This window comes from Scomber scombrus, chromosome 13 (assembly GCF_963691925.1).
Source record: "Scomber scombrus chromosome 13, fScoSco1.1, whole genome shotgun sequence".
NCBI lineage: Eukaryota > Metazoa > Chordata > Actinopteri > Scombriformes > Scombridae > Scomber > Scomber scombrus.
In genome coordinates this window covers 18,043,089-18,065,764 of record NC_084982.1, presented here as the reverse complement: position 1 = coordinate 18,065,764, position 22,676 = coordinate 18,043,089, and the positions used below count along the sequence as shown (strand labels likewise).

Here is a 22,676-nt window from a genome sequence, read left to right as displayed (position 1 = left end):
GTGTAACGGCTGAATTGAAAGTAGCACTGGATCCCATCTAGAGGGGAATAAAGACAGATGGCTATATTTAAGCCAATCACAGTTTGAAAGAAATATTGAATGATTTATGTGCACTCACTTCTGCTATTCCTGTAAAACCACAACCAAGTTGTAGTGGACGACTACAAAGGATGGGTCATTTATTATAACTGGATGAAATGTGACTCATCAGTGCTGACATTAGTAGCCTATGTCTTGTGAAACCCACCAGGATTTAATTTCCCTTGGGTGACCCATTCTAGTATGTATGACCCAGGAGTATACTCTAATGGGACCAACAGTCCAGTGTAACTTCCAAGACATTGAATTTCATTGGACACGCCAGTGTCCCAATGGGACCCCAATGGGCTTTCCCAAATGTAGTGAGTTCTACTAGTTTATCATAACAAAATGGTAACATACATACTATGGCCAAGAAACCACAAGAATAAACACAATCCATCTTTAAATATTGACTGATCTTTATTCATATTGAATTAAAAATATATTTTAATTCATGTAACAAAACAGAGGGAATACGCATTTAAATGTTCTAGCTGGGGAAATGTGTCAATTAACCAGTGAAAAAGAAACATTTAAAACTGTTAATATGTGACATGGTATGGTCTATAAAACCTAGTTTTCAATCACTCAAATGAGTTGATGCAAAGACATTATTATTTATGATAATGTCCATGTTAGAAGATAGTTTCTTCCAAATTTCAATTTATTTTAAACTGATGACTTTTGAGGAGCTTGCCATTTTCACTTCACTTTTCAGAATATATATGTAAATGCTGGATATTATAAAATGACAGGATTGCCACCAAATTCATCTGTGCAAATGCCCATACACTTTTCAGTGGTAAGTGTACAATAGGCCTACAGTATTCTGTGGGCAATATACAAAAGATCTGACCATCATTTAAGTAATCCAAAGTTGATACTGGTTATGTTATAGCCCGTACACTAGTGAAAACAACTATCAGTATTTATCATTTGTCAGGTTTACAGTATAAACTGTAAAAAACAGGAAAAACAGCACAAAACCTTTAGTTGTCTAGCTCACTTCCTGCAAATACAACACAGGTTGTATATGCACTCCTATCGAATGTGACAGTGTATTCCAATTCCAAATTGTGCAACCACAAAATGTTCCTAAAATCGTGTTCTCCCTGACATGTTTAGATTGAAAATGTAATAAACCACCCAGCTTCAGTTTTTCCGCTCTGCAAAACTTGACATCAAAATTGAACTGCAACACCATTCAACTTTGGTGCAATCATGTTCACAACTAATGACCAAAATACCAAACAAATGCTGCTGAGGATTTTTTCTACAGCTGATGAAGTCCTCCAGTTGATGATATCACGTTAATGGTACAAAGTCTTACTGTATGTGCACCATGAGCCACAATGAAGACAGTTCATCTTTAAGATTTTGGTACCAGTCATATCAAATATTAGGCAAGGTGTCAAATAGGCCAAACTCTCAAAAGTCCTGTAGAGATCCAGTGAGATGAAAATATTGATTTCCTGCAAAAGTGACTTCTGGAATAGAGTGAACATTTAAGTCCTGGTGAAGCCAAAGAAGTATAGCCACTAACCTACCTGTACAGGCAAATATCAGTGATTTAAATGATCAGTCCAGCCCATGCAAACTGTTTTCCATTTAGTTTAAAAAACAAACAAAAAAACACATTAAATCAATCTCAGAGCTGTGAAATAATATTGCTACACCATTCAATCAGTATTGCCCCAAATGGATGAAGAGCTTGATATCATCTGAAAGTAAACAATAACTGAGCTCAGTGCAAATGGAAATCAAGTTATCCAAGGAAATATAGTATAGGTCCTCATAACTCAGGATGTAAAGTGACACTGGTGGATTAATAACATTGGTGAGATAAAAGACTGAGGGGAAACGGGGGTGACACATTGAATATTTTGATTAGTATTGCAAGAGCATCTTAAGAGTGTACAAAATCTTTAAAAAAATCTCAAGAGGTGGATAACACTGAGAGAAGCGTGAAGGGTATAATACACCCAATAAAAAAAAAAGAAAATCACTCCCACAAAGTGAGCAAGAGCAAAGGTCGAAACACAAAATCCACCAAGTTGTGCTGTAAACACAATCACGCAATCACAGGGGAAAAGATGGGTTGGGGTGACAAGAAACCCTGCAAGCATTTTAAAAGTCAGAGTTCACTCTTCAAATTACATTTACAGAATATATATACTGTATATATATTTATATACATACAGAAAAGATATTCCCCCAAAGGAAAAAAATACAAATTCAGTGGACCACTAAAATGCAATGATGCAAGGAGAAATAAAAACAACCAACCAAAAAAAAAAAAAATCTTCAACTGGAAAAAGACGCATCATTATCCTATTTACAGATGCACCTGGCCATCTTTTACCTATCTATAAAAATACTATCCACTTTTTTATTGATTTTTACATTTTTTAACAATGGTAAAACCGTTGAGCAACCCATTATTTAAATTTTTACGCCATTTGGTTAAAACATGATTCTTAATTTCATTTAACGGTTTTACCATCACTTCAATATATTGTAAACTGTGCTTACTCAACCACTGTCATCTATCCCTGTTATTGTGGCACTGTAGAATACACACGTATAAATCAGTGTAGTATGACAGCCTCATGACTCTTTGAAAATATGTGATTTGTTTAATGATGCTTTGACCCAAACTATTTCTAGCTAAGTAATTAATAGTAAAGTTCTCTGAGATGTAACATGTGCTTATCTGGTACAGTAAGACCATTTAGACAGTTTAGGTGGATTGAATAAAATGTCCTCATGATATGAATAATCAAAGCATAGAAAAATGAAATAGAGCACACACTATAAATAAATTCACTGTGTTCCACTTCAGGGATTGAACCATCCTAATTTTTGGGCTGTTTGAGCGATAAAAGGCTGACATTGAGGGGGGGGGGGGGGTCTCACAAAATGTGGCTGCAAAGTGAATCCTAACCTTAAACATGAAGGGCACAACTTCTTTGCAGCCCTAATTATCACACTATCAATTGTTCACCAATCAGTTTTGAAGTTGGTAGGTCAGGTGATCCTTGGCAAGTCATAAAGCTAGGTTATATCATGTGACTATATGTGTATTTACCAAATGTTTTACTTCAAGTTATCTATCGCTGGTAGTCATATCACGTTTACTAAACCAATAAAAAAGGAAATACAGAGTGTAAATAATGGAAGCCAGGCATGGACTCCTGTGCTTGTTAGAAGCCTAGACATGTTAATTACAGGGAATTAAAGATAAGTGGATGCAATATTAACCGGATCTTATCTGCTAGTTGTCCATCATGTGTTGACGTTGTTATCAAAGTTTTAGTTTAAAGTCAGGTATCATAAAACCGATTCATGTTTAACACTTTGGTCTGTGTGTCTGGGCTGTTTAATTTGGCAAGGAGTGGCAGATTCAGCCTCACCTTCAGGGCCCATCTTAGTGGGCTACATTCTTGGATCCCTGAATTGGGACACAGCTGGTAATTGCTTTAGAATTGATCAGATAACATGATAGACATAAGACGATGAAGCCTTTAAAATGCATATCAAAAAAACTCTGTTGCCACAATGAGACCCTGACGAGCAAAAACAAGAGTATAAACAAACCTTTACACCATTTACAATATTTGTGATAACATTAAAATTCACTAAACCCCCAAAACAAAAGTAAATGCACCAAATAAATATAATATATATTATTATAAGGCTGATTTACTGGGTGAGCAGTCAGTATTGAGAAGGAGTTATTGTGCTCCTTTGAATGCCTATTGTACTTATTAGGCTTACATTTTCACCAAACATTATCTTCTCACATGAACTTATCACCCATGTTAACATTAGACCACAATCATTTTTCTCCTCCATTTTCTTTGTTCATATTCACTCCAAACATAGCTGCTCTTCGGTTTTCACTGCTTCAGCACTGCACAACAGTGTTTGCTACATACAATCCTACAGTCATCTCTGAGGAGAAAGAAAGAATGGCAATCGCCTCTAGTCTCCACTGCCAGTTACAGTGCACTTGCAGCGTCTCCCTTGCTAGCTTTTGTAACATTGATGCATTGGCCGGGTAACATTTCTGGAATGCTAATACGTTAGTTCTATCCCCGCTGCAGGATTACAACCTATTGCCTGTCGTTCAGGGTTTCTCAGCTGGTGCACTAGTCGAGATGTTGGGTAACATGATTTCCCCCCAGAACAACAAGGGAAAGTGGATGAATTAGCATTCAAAAAGCTAAAATCCCCTTGTGATCGTTGCTGGCTGAAAGCGCCAGCAGGTCTTCTCCTCCAGAAGATTGGCTTTATTTTTCCATTGAGATCCATTAAGAAGCCTTTTGGTGACTCTCCACTGCTGCCATTACACTTATACACATGGCCATACAGTAGTCCACAAGCGCTATTACGGATACCTAATGGGCGATGGTAAAAAATAGACTTGCATAACTGACTTTCAACAGTAAAAACATAGAGAGGACATTTTCATTGTACACATTTACATGGAGAATGTATAGGCCTACATGGGGTAAAGCTTAGACTAGCAAATCTGAAATCAGCAATATAATCAAGATCAATAAATCAAGGAAGTGTGAGAGGACAGATCTAGCACAGCTAAATCAGGTTAGTAACAGAGCAATGCCAAAGTGATGCTTAACACAGTGCCGACTTCAAGAGTGACCATTTAAACCCTATCCCCCCATAACATCCCTCCCACCTACAAAATTCACATTTCAGTTGAGTTTCAGCAATGATGCCACTGTGGTAATATGGTACTGATATGCCCTACATTATTCTTTTATTCCAATAGGTTTGACGCCTCTTTATGCTGCGGCAACTTGTGCCTCAGCTGGCGCTCAACTGGATGATAATTATTCCCATAAAACCTGAGAGGGGGAGAAAACAGTACGCCTGGGCAACATCTGTGTTTTGGACAGTAAATCATCACACTGTTTGTCTGAAACTTTGCTTTACCGTTTTTTTTTTCAGTGTAGAGGCACAAAGTTGTGTAACAGTGGTTGTGTATTGGTATGTCAGCAGTGAGACGTGCACAGGCATTAGTCGGTCTACAACTTTCATGATATTATCATTATCATCTAATAAGGGTGGGCGATAAGGATGATTTTATTTTGCTGTGGATTTATAATGCAATATCACTATACATTTATCTTGTGATAAAGTACATTTTCTGGAAACCTAATTTACTATTCTTAACTACTGACTATAGATAAAATAAGCCGATGCAAATGTCAGTTTTTCAGCTAAAGGCCCACCAATTTTACACATTATGTCCAGTTTGCTTGTCACGAGGACCACTACTCAGCCTGTGAAAAACAAAAGGTTGTATAATTTCTTCTGTTGCTCTTGAGGGATTTTTCTAATGTTTGAAAGAATAAGCCTGAGGATATCATGTTTGCTTGGGCTTGAGACTTTTTTTAACCGAAAGCCCTTGTTACAAATTTGAGATGTTGGGTTTGGAAGAAGTGGGCATTTAGGTGGCAGAGAGGGTCTTATGAAAGACGCTGTTGAGCTGCACAATGGGAAATGTTGACTTTTATATTTTTGGAGGTTTAACCATACTAGTGATTGTTTAAAAAAAAAAATCCTGTTAATCAAATATTTCCACCAGTACCTGTAATCGTTTAGTAAAATGAGAGATATTAAAGGGATAAATACATATATTCAAAAACGGACAAATTTATATCCCCTGGTGTACTGTCATATTGCCAAGCCTTCTGTTACAAATATGATATATGATATTCATTAAAGTGGGGATATTCCTTTACTAGCAACAGGAAACACAAGGCCTCAGTGCAGTGGAAATAATCTATTGTCTCACTGTAAATTATAATTGCAACATGATGAAAAATGAACTGCTGCCAGAGCATTAAGTGCTATTAGATTATCAACCCCAGCCTAAATTAGGCTTCAAAGTCATTGGACGACAGATGCCCGTGGGATCCATCAGCAACAGAGTTTTACTGTGGCATCTGGCAGTATTATATGAGTACAGAAAGTGTATTCAGTGATAACAAGTACTGGGCAGTATTATGGTATTTTTAAATATATGATTTAAGATTTATGGTGTATTATTTTACAACAGGAGTACATAGAGTTTACGTGAATCACTTCAAAAGTTTGTTTCTGAGTTGGAATGAAAGTAAACACAGGAACTAGCCGCCTGTAGCAGCATTATAGCTAACTGCATAGAGATCTACATTTTAAGAGATGAAAGATAAAACAACTGTAAGAAGAAAAAACAAAGCATGGAGACAGAAGGGCGACACGAAAGTCAGTGTATAGTAATGGTGACCTCTGAGAAACTACTGCTGTTTCTGTGGTTACTGCGGAAAACTTTCAGACCCGTAACTGCCAGACTCGGAAAATCAGTATCAATGGATGAGCATTATCCCAGTTTTGTAACTAAATTTCATAGATTTACAGCATTTACCAACATTGTCAATTTAGAGATTGTTTCACCTCCATAGAATCAACTGGAAGAAAAGAGCGAGACAGGGTGGGTCAAACGTTTCAGCTTCACACAGTAAGAAAAATGTGATTACAACACGTAGCTGTGTGGAATTACAGTATGTAGTATATCCAGCAGTAGTCTATAAAAACAGCACAGCGTAGATCCTGACATTTTAATCCTTGCAATTTGGAAGCTTGCAGACATGAACCATTTCTCATAGCATGAGCATATGCTAAGCTATCCACAGCTTCAGACGTAAAGAAAGCAATGTGTTAACTGGCCTGGATGCAGTTTCTCATACAGTTAACAATAATGCTGCTACAGGTGGCTAGTTTCTATGTTTAATTTCATTAGACTCACAAACAAACTTTTAAAGCAATTCATGTAAAATTCATGTTTATTTGTAAAGCAGCAGGAGGCTGACCATCATTTTGCGCAAGACCTCGTTTCCCCAAATCTCAATCTGAATCTCAATAACAGCATAATTGGCTAGCTACCTTGCTGCACCCATCATGCCGTTCAGTGGTGTAAAAAATTATTTATGTGTCACAAATTGTTATGTGCCATGGGGTTTGGTCCTGTTAAATAGAATTAACTGTGGGTTATCAATTGTTATTATAAAGTTATGACCGTTAGTAAGAAGGTTACACAGTTAACAGGAGTCCCCTCTCAATACACTTTACACAGCTTGCCCCTTTTCACAGCGATTATATATTTTGCTGCCTTTTGAAGAGTTACAGCAATTATTTCTGCTATGCATTGGAATGGCGGTATATGAAATATTCATATGGAACAGGAAATTAAAATGAATGAAAATGATGGTCTAGTATACTGCCCAGCACTATGTCTCAATATTATTGTAAAATACCAATACAACAGGAAGTGTCCCACTTGTAGTGTTCCATAGTAAAATATGGAGGAGGCATCTTAAAACAGTTCTGACAATCTCTCTTCCTGAACCAACCCTTACCCTAAGAAATAGAGGAAGGCCTTGTAGGCGGGACTACACGGTTAAAGTTATTTATCTGTTTTTATGTAATACAATTGTATGAACACAGAGAGGTGAAAAAAAAGGAAAGAAAAAAAAATCTTTTTATGTACTTTTACAGAAACAGCTTGGTTCACAGAGCCTTTTTTCCAGGAATATGTCTGTCTGATAATGACATGTAATTGGCTTATTTACAGCTCTGCAGAGTTTGCCTCTTTGCCATATCCACAGTTCAGTTCCGTGGCTGGATGTCTGTGCTGTTTATCCTGCCTTTCATTAGTCAAATCCAGTGTAAGACAAGGTGAAAAAATAAATGCATTCCTAATGCCTAAACAGAGGGAAAAGAAAGAAAAATAGATTACTATATGCTCTGTTCCAGTTTCTGATTTTTTCCCCACATGTTGTATTTATATGTGCTCAACAATCATACTTGTTGCCCTTTTCAAATATTTGTCCATTCTCTGGCACCAGTTCCATTGCAACATTATTCCTTGTCCTTTTGTTATGTTAGTCATAATGGTGCTTACAGCAATCTTAAGATGAACATACTGAACTGCACGATTTGCTGTCTCTTTGAACTGCATTGGTGTAGAAAAGGGAACAAGAGGGATACCAATGTGGGAAGTGAAGAGTCATCTTCTGAGCAATCAACCTTTTAAATCCCACCCTATCCATGCCAATAATCCGTCGGATGCTTTCCACCAGGTACTGGGTGATATCACAGCTTTCCATAAAGCTGCGGTGACATTTACTTTGGTGATGACCGTTTCTCTGCGTTACACCACTGACTGCCATTATCGACACACTCTGTCTTCCAGCTCAAGGTCAATCAAGCTTCTCCCCCAGAATATATTTCAAGTGGCAGCACGCTTATCTGACAGTGTGTGTATATGTAGTCATGAATTAATGTATGGTTATTATTGGTGTGTCAAGGGTGGCAGCATGTTAACATGTTTTAGGTATGATATGAGCTATATGTGATAAATATTTGAATTCCATTACTGGTGCAGCAACATGCACTTCAGCATGACTGCAGGTTTGCTGGTAGACACAACTCAATGTGCATGTGTCATTCATAGACTGCACCAATGTGTGCATACTGCAATGTGTACTTCTAGTTGGGTAAAACGTGTGCTAAAAAGATGCGGTGAAGAGTAATTTATGGGTGCATAAACAAAAAGCAATGATCATTTATGTAAGGTCATGGTAATAATTCTCTCTTTGGGCTAACCTCAGTCATCTCTCCTGTTTTCCTGTTAAACATCTCATTTCAGTCTTTGACTATGTTGTTCTTGTGTGTTTCTAGTACTAATGGTGGCAGGACAATTTGCTTTAGGACAAAACCAACCTTTAGGGGTCATGGTCAAGAATGGAGCTTAAAAAAGATGGTCGGAGTGTCAAGTGAGGCTGTCAGTGACTGTCGTCAAGAAAAAAGGCAGAACCTTAGAGTGAGAATAAAAGACTTGCAATCAGACATGACCAGGAGAAGTGTTCAGGGAGGGTGCAGGGAGAACTCAGTTTGAGAAATACTGCATGGAAATGAAAGGACTGTTCAAGGTCCATTCATCCCCACCCCTATCCCTCTATTCATCCCTTTGCTGTGCTACAGGTGGGTCACTAAACCACAGTGTTCCTCTGTCTGTATGGAGGGGGTGGCAACACATTGCCAGCTTTCATAGCAGCCTCAGATAAGTATTCCTGGTTTTCGGCCACAGCAGGGCGAATGCGTCCATTCTGCCTGTAGAAGAAGCGCGTGCTGCAGTCCTGCAGGTACTCAGGGTTGTGCATTGAGGTTTTCGGGGGGAGACTGTGCTGCCAGTATTCAGGATTGTCAAAAGTGGCCTTTTTGCCTTTCTTATCAAAGACGATGGTGCTGCTGGTAATCCCTGAGTGCAGGGCATGTCCTGAATGCACCGGATGCAGGGTGTGTGATGGATATGATGGATGCGGGAGGTGGCCAGGGGGTAACACATATCCAGAGGAGGAGACAGTGTGGCTTGATGGGTTGACTGTCTGCGATAATGATTGGGCAGCAGAGGACCCAGGGCCAGAGATGGAGACTGCGCCAGCCAATCCGTTCTTGTCCCCAGGGTTAACAAAGGTATTCAGGTACAGTGGCTCGTTGATATATTCATCGTTCCCGTGAATGGACTGGCTCTTGGGAGCAGCAGCAGCTCCAGCCATGTGCAGGGTGTGGCAACCTGCTCCATCAATCACTGCGTGGGCTTCACCATTCCTACGACGTGTGACAAAGGGGTTTTCCTCTACAGGGTTGAGATAGTCTGCAAACAAAAAGAAGAGTTTCAGATTAAAATCGTCTTGCCTCAGTCAATTTTGCTTAAGGTAAATACAGATTTCTTGTGAAATTATTTCATAGTCCTCAGAATGAATGCATGTAGAAGGTCTCCTTTTCATGTGACTCTATGCTATTGTAGCCAATATAATGTCATGAAGGCCAAAATAATGCTTATAATATAAAAGCATAGAGTTGAGCATTATTTAAGTTTGCATTACATTATATTAAAGTCCAAAATATGAATCAATTAAAACTATTCTATTTACTTAGTTAGATATCCACCCAGCAAAACATCCACTACATTTGTGGACATGTACAGTAGAGCTCAAAACTGTCATAGTACAACCTGAGTTCTTGTCTCTCATGGCAGTCATGTATGCATCCTGGTCTTTCTCTCCTTTTGTTCCTCGTTCTGCCAGAAGACCGGTTGGATCGGCACTATAACGCTGCCCACTACTGTCCTCCCCTCCACCTTTGGAAGCAGAAAGAAAGAAAGAAAATATTAAGGAAATTATTCAAAAACTCACGTCAGTTAAACAAAACACTAGAATACAAAAGTAAATCCTCCACAGAAGTAACGATGAAATCATAATAATAATAACTGATATTTTTTTAACCTTCTTTTAATAACATTAATGTGGTGTCTGTGTGCTGGGTGATTCTCGCAAAATCAGAGTGATGACGTGGCATGAAGCATTTTGATGAACAAAGTAATAAATGCCATCAAAATAAGAAGGATAAAATAGATTTCAAATAATCTTTGAAATAGAAATATTAGTAATTAAAATAAAGAAAAAAGAAAAAGCTTCAATGCATGTTATACTACAAACAGTTACGGTAAATAAACATGTGATATTTGGTATTAATTGGTAAAAGTAGTGAAAATAATAGGGAAAAGAAATGTGTCCAAGACCAATTTTCTCATCCTCTGCAACAATTTTCAATCATTGTTTAAGTCCACAAAGGAACTTATATTTTCAAGGAATTTCGAAGGAAGGGACAACATTGACTGTGACACTCAAGATGGCTACCAGGTAAGCAGTTCTTTTATCTCTCCAGATTAAAGTTAAAAGTTTGTTTGTCATAGTACCTACACAACTTTGTAGTTGTCATTACCGATATGTGAAGTTTTGAACTTTTAAAAAAGGTTTTTAATTATTATATACCCTGTTATGGTCTAAATATAAACAATGAGGAAAGGTTTAGCTAGCCCTCATGGTGCTTCCACAGTTAGCATAAAAGTTCAAGGTCCCTCATCCTCTGTAACAGCATTATCACTCATTGCTACAATTGACAGCCTGTTGTTGTGGAGAGACTCACTGTTTCGATAATAAGAAAGACTTATGAAGGAGGAAAACGCTCATAACTTTTGTTCATTTCCTGACAAAACATGATATTAGTCTTAAACACTTTCTTGAATATATTGTGTAAACAATGTAGCTATTACAACCTCCCGGCAGAGGTCACTAATTTTCCATTTGTAGGGTTAGGGTTAGCTAACCCTAACACACACACACACACACACACACGCACACACACACACACACACACACACACACACACACACTAACTAACTAACTAACTCTTGGTGTTCCAAACATGGAGAAAGTACAATTGCTTATGTTCAAAAGTTACTTTCCATGCTTAATGCATTTCACCTTTCATTATTATTATTTTTTCCATTTTCAGGTATCAGAAATGTAAGGACAGTGGTAAAATAAAGACAACTCAGGATCTCGTAAATAGACAGCGTGAGAGAAAAAAAAGCAATGGAGTTAAGATTCAGAAAAATACTATAGAAAGAAAACAGCACTGCTTGATATAACCCCTGCATCCTCACTAGGTGAGGCAGAAAAGTCAAACAGTGAAGCAGAAGAAAGCAGAAGAAAGATGAGACCTGACAGGGCCAGAGGAAGCATCCATCCCCCAGAGAACACGACCAGTAATTAAAAAAAGAGAGCGGACAGCAAAGCTTGTAAGCAAATTGCGAGCAAAACTAAGGTATGCTGAAGAGAAACGTATGGAAAAAACTAAGAATTACAGAAATTCAACAAAGGAATTAAGAGACTTGAGACCCGAAGGCTGAAGAGAACGGTGAACAGGCTACTAGTATATATTTCACAAAAGATCAGGAAAGCTTGAAGGGAATCCCCAACAATAGCAAGAGGAGGCAAATGGGAAAGCTTGTGAGCTCTTTCCTGCATTAGGATGATGTTTCCACTGTTATTAATGGCAAATCTGGGGAGATGCGGCAAAAGGGACAAATCTACAGAAAACGCGCCCTGACTGACTCCCTGACTAATCTCTATAGAAGATTCAGCAGTGAAAATCTAGAACAAAACATGTCCAAAGCTCAATTCCTTAAATTGAGGCCCAAAGTCACAGACAGAGACACATGTGCGTACAAAATGCTCCAGAACTTCAGCCTAAAAATAAAAAAGTTGCAACAACTTGGGATCATTGAAACATCAAACACAGGAAATGTTATGTTGTTGCTCTCTGTTGTTGGAGAAAAGGCACATTAAAGTACAATGCTTGAAAGAACAATTGTAGCCTTGACTGTCTGTTCTGTTTGATTGTACAGTCAGGTGTGTTAACTTGAGAGGCACTGTGAAATAGCATGAAAGCTCCATGCTTACTATGTTTTCTCACGTGAGAAAACTTGGGAAAGTTGCATTTAAATAAGATATATTTGTAAGTTTTTATTTGCAGGCTGTTATGTGCTACTGAATCAACCAGATGGCCAAGTCAAGTCAAGTCAAGCATTGTAATGTTATAAGCAAAGGGGCAGAATAGAAATGTTTTGGGTTTTTTTTTAAGTTCTTTTAGACTACCTTGATGCATTGGTATCCCACATTGTCCCACACAAACGTAGTCTTTGTCCCACATCTGGTGAATTGGGATCTGGTCACCCTAACGGGCACGAGTAAGTGCAGTGCCAAGTTTGACGTTGTTTGGATAAGAAATGTAAAAGATATAGATAAATATATAGGTAAAAGAAGCACACATTTGCTGTTGCTGCTCTAGCCGCTGGCCACTCCCCCTCTCACACAGCACACTGAGCACAGCGCAGGACCAGAGTTAGAGAGGGTATAAGGCAGCGGAGCTTTGACAGCTAAACTGAAATACACTTCAGACCCTCAAAAAAATGGATGAAACTGAAGACACTTAGAATAGCCCAGGCTACTTTGGACTGTCTTTAGACTTTGAATAAACAAACAACAATTCCAACTGCAAGGTCTCAAATTAAAACGAGCGATAGGCCTAATGGTCCCGAATTTAAGGACGTTTCAGAATCCCACACATGTAAAGCACAACCAGCTACAGACAACAAGTGGCAGACAGAACGTGAACTTTTGTTGTATAATTGTCACAATGAGCATTCAAGCACATCTAACCAACAATATAGTACAAACACGCAAAAACAGATTTTGCACTAGTTTAACCTAAAGCACCAATTTTTGACTTTGAAAGATACCCTCACTGTCAATGATGTTGTTGTGCAAGTAGATTACAGTGAGAACTATAGCTGCAAGTAACCAGCAGGTAACCCTCCACACTGCAACAGCAACATGGGCTCATCTTGACCCAGTGCTGAGGAACATTAGAGAAAAATGTCCGGAGACCCAAAATATTCACTTTATTTCAGATGGCCCGACTTTCCATTATCGGAACAAAACATTTTCCTACCTCCACTGTGCCCTTCATGCACGGATTCCAATGGGTGACCTAGAACTATACTGAGGCATCAGATGGCACAGGTGCATCAGTAGGTGGGGCCTTGAAGAATTTAGCTGACAGAATTGTGTCTTATGAGACCAGTATTCCTGATGCAGATTCTCTGTATGACCAGCTGAGCAATTCGTCCGTGACTGTACAAAGTATCAGACGAGAATTAAGGCAAGCAGTGAACTGGTTCCTCCATACCTGAGACCAGTTCCTGGGACAATGAAAATACATCAGGTGAGTCAAAAGTTAATTAATAAGTTAAAATTAGTTGAATAAGTTAAATTTAAGAGACATTCCCGCACAATTAACTTTAATAGCAGTCTACACACACCATTACCTCAAATAAGCTCACAAAAAAACTGTCTATAACTTGATAGTGTGTTACTTCAATTCATGTTTTTCTTTTTGAATTTCACCAAACAGCTGACATCCACAAAACCTGGAGTCATCAACACAAGGGAAGTGTCATGCTATTGTGAGAGAAATTGTCAGTGCTTTTCTCCATATTGCCATGCCTTCTCTGAGAGAGGAGAGGAGGGCCCTGAAAGCACTGAGGTCACCATAGAGGTTGGACAGTGGGTCCTGGTTGAATATGATGCCGATTTGTTCCCTGGTACAGTCACACAGGTTAATTTCAATTTAAGATTTCTATTCATCTCTGGAAAAAATATAATGACATTCTTGTTGGACTAGTATAATTGTCCAGTTACATTATACTAATGTGCCATTCAGCCCTTTTTAATAAAAAAAACCAAAACCCAACAGATTGCTGATGGACAGAATGAAGTCGACACTATGAGTTGTGCAGGGAAAAACCACTTCTTTGTCCCGAGCATCAGATATCCAGAAGAAAGGGTCTACTATTGTCAGGACATAAGGGACATAATCCCAGAACCGCTTCCTGTCTCCTCCTCTGCCAGACATTTCTGTGTTTTGCCTGATGTATGGGCAAAACACAAAAATCACACATGAATGAATTACAGTTGGGAAAAAAAGTTGTTCCAGTTGATCAGTTGTTGGCTCAAGTCATTTATTGAGTTGCTGCTATTTAAGTTCTTGACATTAAATTATTCCCACAAAAGGTTGTGTTGTTGATTGATGGTTAGGACCAAATGTTTTTTTAAACTAAAAATTATTTTACAGGACCACATGATTGTATGTTAAACTAAAATGATAATTCAGACTAATGGTTGAAAATTAGATTATTGTTAGTGCTATAGCTTACATTAAATGATTATTTACGGACAAAAGATTGTAGGTTACATAAGACATATTACTGTAATGATTACGATAAATGATCAAATGAAACAGTGTCCATGAAATGAGTATTCTTTTAAAAGTGGTATAATGTTTGTTACACATGTAAGATAAGAAGGTAAGACATCAGAACCGTTGGTGAACTGTGAATGTATTGAACTAAATCTAATTTCTGAAATATTGAACCTCATTTTTGAAACGGCATTTTCATTACCGCAATGGAGTTCATCTCTAAAATATAAATAAATATATAGAAACTCTCCAAAAAATTCTTCTGAAAATAATGTTCTTCGTAAATTCAGACCTTAATCTTACATGTGCAAAAGGAAATCTGTCTTCAAAGGCCCAGGAAGTAGATGCACATGCATTGATAAAGCTTATTTTAGATTTGATTTTTCCTTTTTCCTACCTGAACAGTTCCAGAAAGGAGGCAAGAATGTGCTGTTCAGTGGTAGAAATATAGACAGATTGACTGAATCATGCTACTATCACAAAGGCTGTGTGTCACCTTCAGAATATGTTTTAAAGGTCTCAGTTTGCAAGGATGTGTATTCAATGATTCAATTCAGGCACTGTGATTTAAACACAAACATGTAGGAAATGTTGTCTTTGCCATTGTGTTGTCTACATACAGCAACACAGTCTCCTAGAAATTAAGTTCTATACAACTTTATTGGAACAGCAAATATGTTTTGCTAGATAATGCTGGGTGAATTACGTTTTTCTCTCCTCGTAATGAGAAAATGTTGTTAATGAATGTATTTGCCAAGTTTGTTTGTTTTTTCCACCAAAATGTTTGATCTTACAATACAATATCTGCTAAATGAAACTACAGCAGTATTCATCTTTTTATGATTATGTTTAAGAACTGGTAGCACTTGTTTAAGGTTAGGGATGGGTCATTTAATACAGAAAAAGAGCCACACAATGATCTTTCAAGTAACCTTAACCAATGTGCTTTTGTTGCCTAAACCTAACCACATGTGAGACTCAGGATGCGATCCTGGGTCTGTGGTGTCAGAGTCCTGGATCTTGTGCATTCCCCTTCCACCCTGACCTCCTCCCTATGACCTATGACTTTAGGGCAATATATAAATGAAGTGCTTCATTAATTCAAAAAAAGGTTACTTGTGAACATAATCCAGGTAGCGTGTGTTTGTCAAAGCAACGTAATTGGGAAAACAGTTAAGTTGTATATAAACATTATTATTTGAATGTACCAAGACATGCTTTACTGCCAGGTAAAATTTGATAGTGGTTTATTAATGTATGTACTTTGCTGATGTAAAAATATATATAATGAGGAGAATGTAAAAATAATTTAATGGCCTAATCAGACCGTTGCTGTACTTAATGTGTCATCCTTATTTAGATTACTGTGCAGATTTTAACACAGTAAATATAAAGAAGAAACATCAATATTCAAATTTTAGCTATCATAACTTAAAGCTGTAATATCTAAAATCCACAATGCATTCAAACACTCTACATCTTTAAAATATGTCAAAAATATTTTTTATCAGGATTGATGCATTGGTTCCATAGACCCTCATTGTTTCTCTTGCAATATCCATCACTGTCACACTGACTCCTGCTCACCTGCTGGTTTGAATTAGATAACACACACACACACACACATACATGCATAGTGAAGAAATTACTCATCTCAAGTTTCTATAAGTCTCAGATAACACTCTACCTTGTCCAGCAGTGAGAGGTGAGCCAACCCCAAGGGTGGTAGACCTTGGAGAGGCCTGCTTCCTCAGGGTGCCGTTACAGCGTGGGTCCTCCTGGTTACCACGGACAAATCCACCACCAATCTGCCCCACTGAGACCAGGTCCTGGGGTGCTAGGCAGCCTCCACTCACAGGAGGAACAGAGACCACTCTAGGCAGGGTGGCGAGCATGTCCTCCATGCTGAAACTGGGGTCCTGGTAGCTAAACTGGTTCTGAGTAGGAGAGGAGACAGAGGGACAGAGGAGCCGGAATTTAAGACTGAATTACAATTTTAATATCAATTTTATGGATGGTGTCAAATTGGCTAGAGTTTTTGGGGTCTACATGCTAGTTCTGAAAGCTGTGATTTGATTAAGTGCAAACTACAAGGAAGGAAGTAAATAAAACAAAAACAAATAAATAAATCCTACAAATACATTACACATTCTGAAATTGTATATGATGTCCAAAAAAAAAAGGCAATGCAAGTTCTAAATGTGACAGACAGGGAGACGACTAGCATTGTCAAACAATAACATAACAGCATGACTGGCAAGGACAATTTCATTAAAAGGATTTTAATTAAAAGGCTCCATGCAGCAAAGCCTTAAAGTAGCCATATCAGCCCTACCCTGCTGTGTGCATTTGTGACTACGTTCATAACAAAAAAGGACTTTTTTAGAACCTTGCTGGGTGCTTTATACTGAATTATCTTTCTTTTTTTTTCTCGGTTATCCAGCTGTTTGGGGCTGTTTTTGTTTATTACATTTTGTGTGTGTCAAAAGTGAAAAGTTTGTTACCAATAACATAGAAAATCTGTTAATTTCCTGTTGCACTCATTTTTCAGTTAAGTGAGTAAATGGCTGTAGGTGTGGGTTAAAATCACCAGTTTTGATTATCATTCATTTATCAGGTTCCCTAATTATCCAGGACTTTTGACCTCCATGACACCAAAAGACACTGGTTCCTCTTCGTAAGACTAAGACTAATAACACAATTATGATTTTATTGGGTCAGTCAGATTTTATTAATACTACACTGGTTGTCTTTGGTAAAGAAAGTAACAATAAAAAGATGGATGATTCCATTCATATTCAAATGTAGTAAGATATCAGCACAACAAATGGCAGCTTTAAATGAATATCCCTGGTCAAACCCTGCTTACATAATTGTATAAAGTTGAATGGACTTTTTAAGAGGCTTGCTCATTGTAACTGCTTCATTCACTTCCACTGTTTGTTAGTGTCAGATTTTTCCTCACGCTCTTATGCAGTGATCTGTACTTAAGGCTTGCAGGTATCAGATGAAGCTCCAAAGCTCATCCTGTGTTCTTATATCTACGATATCACCCTCTTTGAGTCATCATTTGCACCTCTCCATCCTCCTTCCTTTATCGTTATAGTATTCTGACAGAAAATTCTATCACTAACTTAAACACATTCTACAATTTCTTGCAATCATTTTTGAAGTTATAAAAGTGAGCCGCCACAGTCACATAATTTCCCTAAATCGTGGCCATCTTGGACAAGCCCATCAAATGAAATTCATGCCATTATCATGCTTTAATATTCACTGAAGAAAAGTGACCCATCCAAATGTGTCTGTGTGAAAAGCACAAGGAGCCTGTGGCTGTACGTGCCCACCGTTTCGGTAACACAAGTAACATCAGTAACACAATACAAAATGAAAGAAAACTTTCATTGTTTGGCCTTGGTAGTGAGGCAGGATACACATCAATAATGGCAGTTTAAAGTATAGCGATAACAATGTGTTTGTTTGTACATTTTTAGCAAAGCTCTTTCGGTTATGCTACAGCTATGCAAGTGAAGATAATCGTTATGTGTAAATATTCCATTTTGTTGGATACAGTAATTGAGTCCATTACAATCATCTGCATGATTTATGTAGTTTTATATGCATGAATTTAATCAATCAGTATCCACCCCAATAAGAAAGCGTCAACATGGTGGAGGATAACTTTAAAAATATTATGCAAATAAATAATATTTCACCCTCTGAAATGCACCAAATAGAGCTGGAAAAAGAGTCACACATCTCTTTGGCATTCAGCAGGCATTTTTATCCTGACACAAACACAGGGGGATATTGGAATACAAAATGGCTGAGTTGCCTGGCGGTATGACTGGTTTTGCGATAGATCTAAGTCCAAAGATAGATGGTGAACAGTTGAAGAACTGAAAGGAATCTGGCTGTAAACTCCAATTTTGAAGAAGGCAATTACCAGAATTTCACAATCGAAAAAGACAGAGAGAAAGAGCAAGAGGAAGATGAGAGTGAAACTGAGAAAGCTCTTTGAGCTGTGTTTTAAGATCTCAATCTTCTGTGTTTGAACAGGAGAATCCTGCAATACATCTATAGAAAACTCTTTCTCACTTCACTAGTCAGACCATTTAAATGATCTGATCTGATAAATACTTTGACTTCATATTGTATCCTTTTCAGTTATGGTTCAATCCTTCCCTCCCTGCTGCTAAACTCAAAAAGAAATGGTAATTATAAATGGTCATCAAGAGCCCATGTGAAATGTAATAATATATTATAGATAAATTACAGTTTACTCTACAAAGAAAAAGATTAACCATTTAGTAAGTCAAATATTAATGTTCCAAGCCCTCCACTCAAAAATGTATTTTGCTCATTGCTACTTGACTTGGATGTTTGACCTTCATTGAGCAGAATGTTGTTTATTGACGCTTGCCTTCATATTTCTGTTCAGCAGCTGTCTGTGTGGAGGCTGCTGGATCTCAGTGAACTGAAAACTGAACCGAAATCTGAAATAATTGTGGTTGAATGGCTGATATACACACAACCCATGCAACTCTTGGGCTCTGCTTTTGTAAACCCAGAGCGCAGCGTAGATCAGAGTCAATTGCGTCCTGCGCAGTCTGCCGGGGGTGTGCCCCGAGCACTTTTCGGTATTGCCAGGTGCACGTGTTACGCACTTGGATACCAGGCAGGATCAGAGAGAATACATTATCATACTTTATAGGTGGGCATGTTGAGGTTGTGACAATCATGGCCAAATAATTTCCTACTTTCATCAACGTTTGGCTTTCCCCATCATGACTGACAGTTTGGGAATCCTCAAAGGAAACATATTGCTTCCTTGGATGTAATACGTTTCAAATATGAATACATGATGCCGAAAACAGATGATGACTCTTTTCAAGTTGAATTTACTTCTCTGGACACGTTTTTAGTGTGTAATAGCCCGTGATTTTACTTGGAATCACAACAATCCACACAAAAACCATTTGTACCTTCATAGTACCGTATGAAAAAATGAAAGTTATATTTAAAATGTGGTCTAGTATTTTTTTATTTGATTTCTGAAATTATTTTTAAAGTTCAAAACTGTTTGAATTGACAGTTTTACATGCAAAAGTAAATGGTGACAGTTTTGGAAGGAAATAGTTGTTAGTTTAATCATTATATTGCGTGATGTTAGTATTGATCTCAGTTTTGAAAAGGTGCACAAAATATAACTTGCAGATCTGGTGTGCGTAATTGTACTGTGACAATATGCAACATCATTGTCATTATCTGTCACCTTCAGATGGGTTTAGAGTCTCAAGAGTTAAATAAAGGCTGTATAGGATGCTAGCTGTTGTGAATGACAGATGCTGGTAAGAATCCCTCATTAATCTTAATTAATCTTAATAATCTTAATTGTAACGACAAGCAAAACAAGAAAAAACAGTTTGCATGTTTCAGAGAGGTTTATACTGGTGTGTCTTCACCAAATAAAGTCAAATTTTACAGAACAAACATCCATTGAGGCATTCCCTCTATTGCACTGTGGTGCACCGTGGGTCACCAAGGAAACAAACCAGCAAGGTTGAGGAAATAATCGTAATTCGCTGCAGGAAAAAAATAGTTTACCAGTGCATCACTGTGCTTTGCAATGACACGGAAAATAGGTCCAAATATATTTAACTTAAACCACATCTTTAGTCTGTTACAATCTTTACTATCACGTTTTCAGATATCTACTTTTTCATCTGAATTCTATAACTACAAACTAAACAATGCTTAAAGCTGCAAATTGTGTTATTTGCTAAGAAGCTACACAATCACTTAATAATATTAGCCTGCGCCCCATCACAATCACAATGACACAAATGCTAATAAAATCACATGTATCACAACACAATTCATCATACTGGTCAGCCAGATATCAGATTTTAGATTTTATACCTTGAGAAGAGCCAGTCATTTGAGGACTGCACTGTTTATATCATTCCTGCCATCTGGTAGCTAATAGTAGCTAACGGAAATAAAATGCAGATGTATGTCTCATTGAAAAGAATTGGTTCCCCCCAGTCATCTTAATAAATACTTAAAAACAAGTTCAAACAACCCACCACTAGTAGGACTGAAGTTTACTGACATTACAGACTCTGTCACCTGAATTTCACAATTTACATGTGACTAATGCTTCCAGGTCTAACTTGTTCCATGAAGAAAAAATACCTTGTTAGAGTCCATGCGTGTTCGTGGAGTGTACGCCAGTGGTGGAATGTCAAAGGAGTGGGGCACCAGGTACTCCTCAGCGTCCATCAGGTCCTCCAGCTCCTCCTCGTCCAGCAGACTCTGGAAGAACTTGCTGTCATTGGGGCTCGGAAGCTTCATGCGGTCATCACCCTGAGAAAAGTTTTGTCAATATGTGTGTTTGTGGTGGTTTGAAGATGTAAAATGTGCACAATCTCTTTAATACATATGAAAGCAAGATCTTTAATACCTCTCCATACCCTGATCAGATAAAATTATAAATCCATGTTAAGATTGTATAGAGTATTACACCATATATTAAAATCAATTAATGTAAAGGCTGAGATTATGGTCGTAATGTACATTGCAAAGATATATTTGATTCAAATCTTGTGGGAAGTCATTAACATTCACATACCTGGATTACCAGGTATCTCTGGGGATCACGAGCCATCCGAGTGAACTCTGCAGCCAGCTCCTTGAACTTAGGCCGGCTGTCTGCATCAATCATCCAGCCTGGAAAAATGTATTTAGGATAGTGTATGATGAATATGATGTTTCAAATCTATACAGATGTACTAAAACAGTGAATATATTATACTTTTTGCCAATAGCCCTTGACTTTAAAATTTACCAATTAATGTGCAAGTCTTTCAACAGAATGATATTCTTGGCAGAAAGCAAAGGCTTCATCTATACCCATGAAGATCAATTTATTTCCTGACTCCCTGTGAACCTAACTGTGTGGGAGTGGGTGGAAAGGTGCAGTATGTAGGGTACGTGTCAGTGGTGATATTTTAAGTATTCTTCACAGTTCAGAAAGTCAACAGTTCAGACCACGTCAGAAATGTATGTCATATTAAAACATTCCTAACAATCTGATGCTGATATCAATCCTCACGACTAAATCATACATTTTGCATTTGATATACAGGCATGCGCCTGTAGTGTGAATCACAGTAATTCAACATGAAATTATCCCTGTGACTGAGAGTAATAACTGTGGAGAAAGCAACTACCAAGGCACTTCTACCTTCTTACAATATTCTTCCTGATTCAACCCAACTCAGCAACTCATTTCAACTGTGCCACCACAATGTTGAACTCAAAACTGCTAAAAGGCAGTCAAGCTACTTTTACTACTCATTTACAAACATCAACATGAACAATAATAATGCAGCGATCACATTAGTTAAGAATGAGTAACTGACCTACAATAACATCTCAATGCATTTTGTCATAAAAACTTCTAAAAAGATTCTCTATTTAAACAAATGTCTATTGTATAAAACCACCCTATTTGTTTCACAATGAACAATTACAGAGTTTTTAAATAGTGTTGTCTTTATTGTAATCGCTTTTTCCAATCTAAAAGATAAATACTGCTTCATCACTAGAATGGCCATATGGAATATTGCGCTCTTCTGCCAATTTCTCTGTGAACATAAGAGTACGATGCCAAAGCAATCATGTGATCTGGCCCTGAGTGGAGCCTGTAGGTATCCAGGGAAATAAGAGATAGAGCTTGAAAAAGAGAGATGTGGCTTTACACACACGCACACAAATACAGATACAAGAGATTTCATATTTAAAAATGATCATCTTTCATCTTGGTGCTTAGTTTCATTCAAGTGAAGCGA

The 22,676-nt window shown here is 37.7% G+C and overlaps 1 protein-coding gene across 2 annotated transcripts in view; it reads right to left on the bottom strand.

The window, feature by feature from the left end:
- Positions 1 to 7,034: 7,034 nt before the first annotated feature.
- The window catches only part of erbb4b (erb-b2 receptor tyrosine kinase 4b), a 337,205-nt gene continuing 321,563 nt past the window's right edge, over positions 7,035 to 22,676 (bottom strand). For both annotated transcript variants that reach the window (XM_062431155.1, XM_062431156.1), the window contains exons 24-28: positions 21,455 to 21,552; positions 21,019 to 21,189; positions 16,508 to 16,757; positions 10,169 to 10,294; positions 7,035 to 9,808 (exon numbers count right to left, since the gene is read on the bottom strand). In XM_062431155.1, the coding sequence (XP_062287139.1) occupies positions 9,144 to 9,808; positions 10,169 to 10,294; positions 16,508 to 16,757; positions 21,019 to 21,189; positions 21,455 to 21,552 (1,310 nt within the window). In that variant the 3' untranslated portion in view covers positions 7,035 to 9,143. The remainder of the gene's footprint in view (positions 9,809 to 10,168; positions 10,295 to 16,507; positions 16,758 to 21,018; positions 21,190 to 21,454; positions 21,553 to 22,676) is intronic.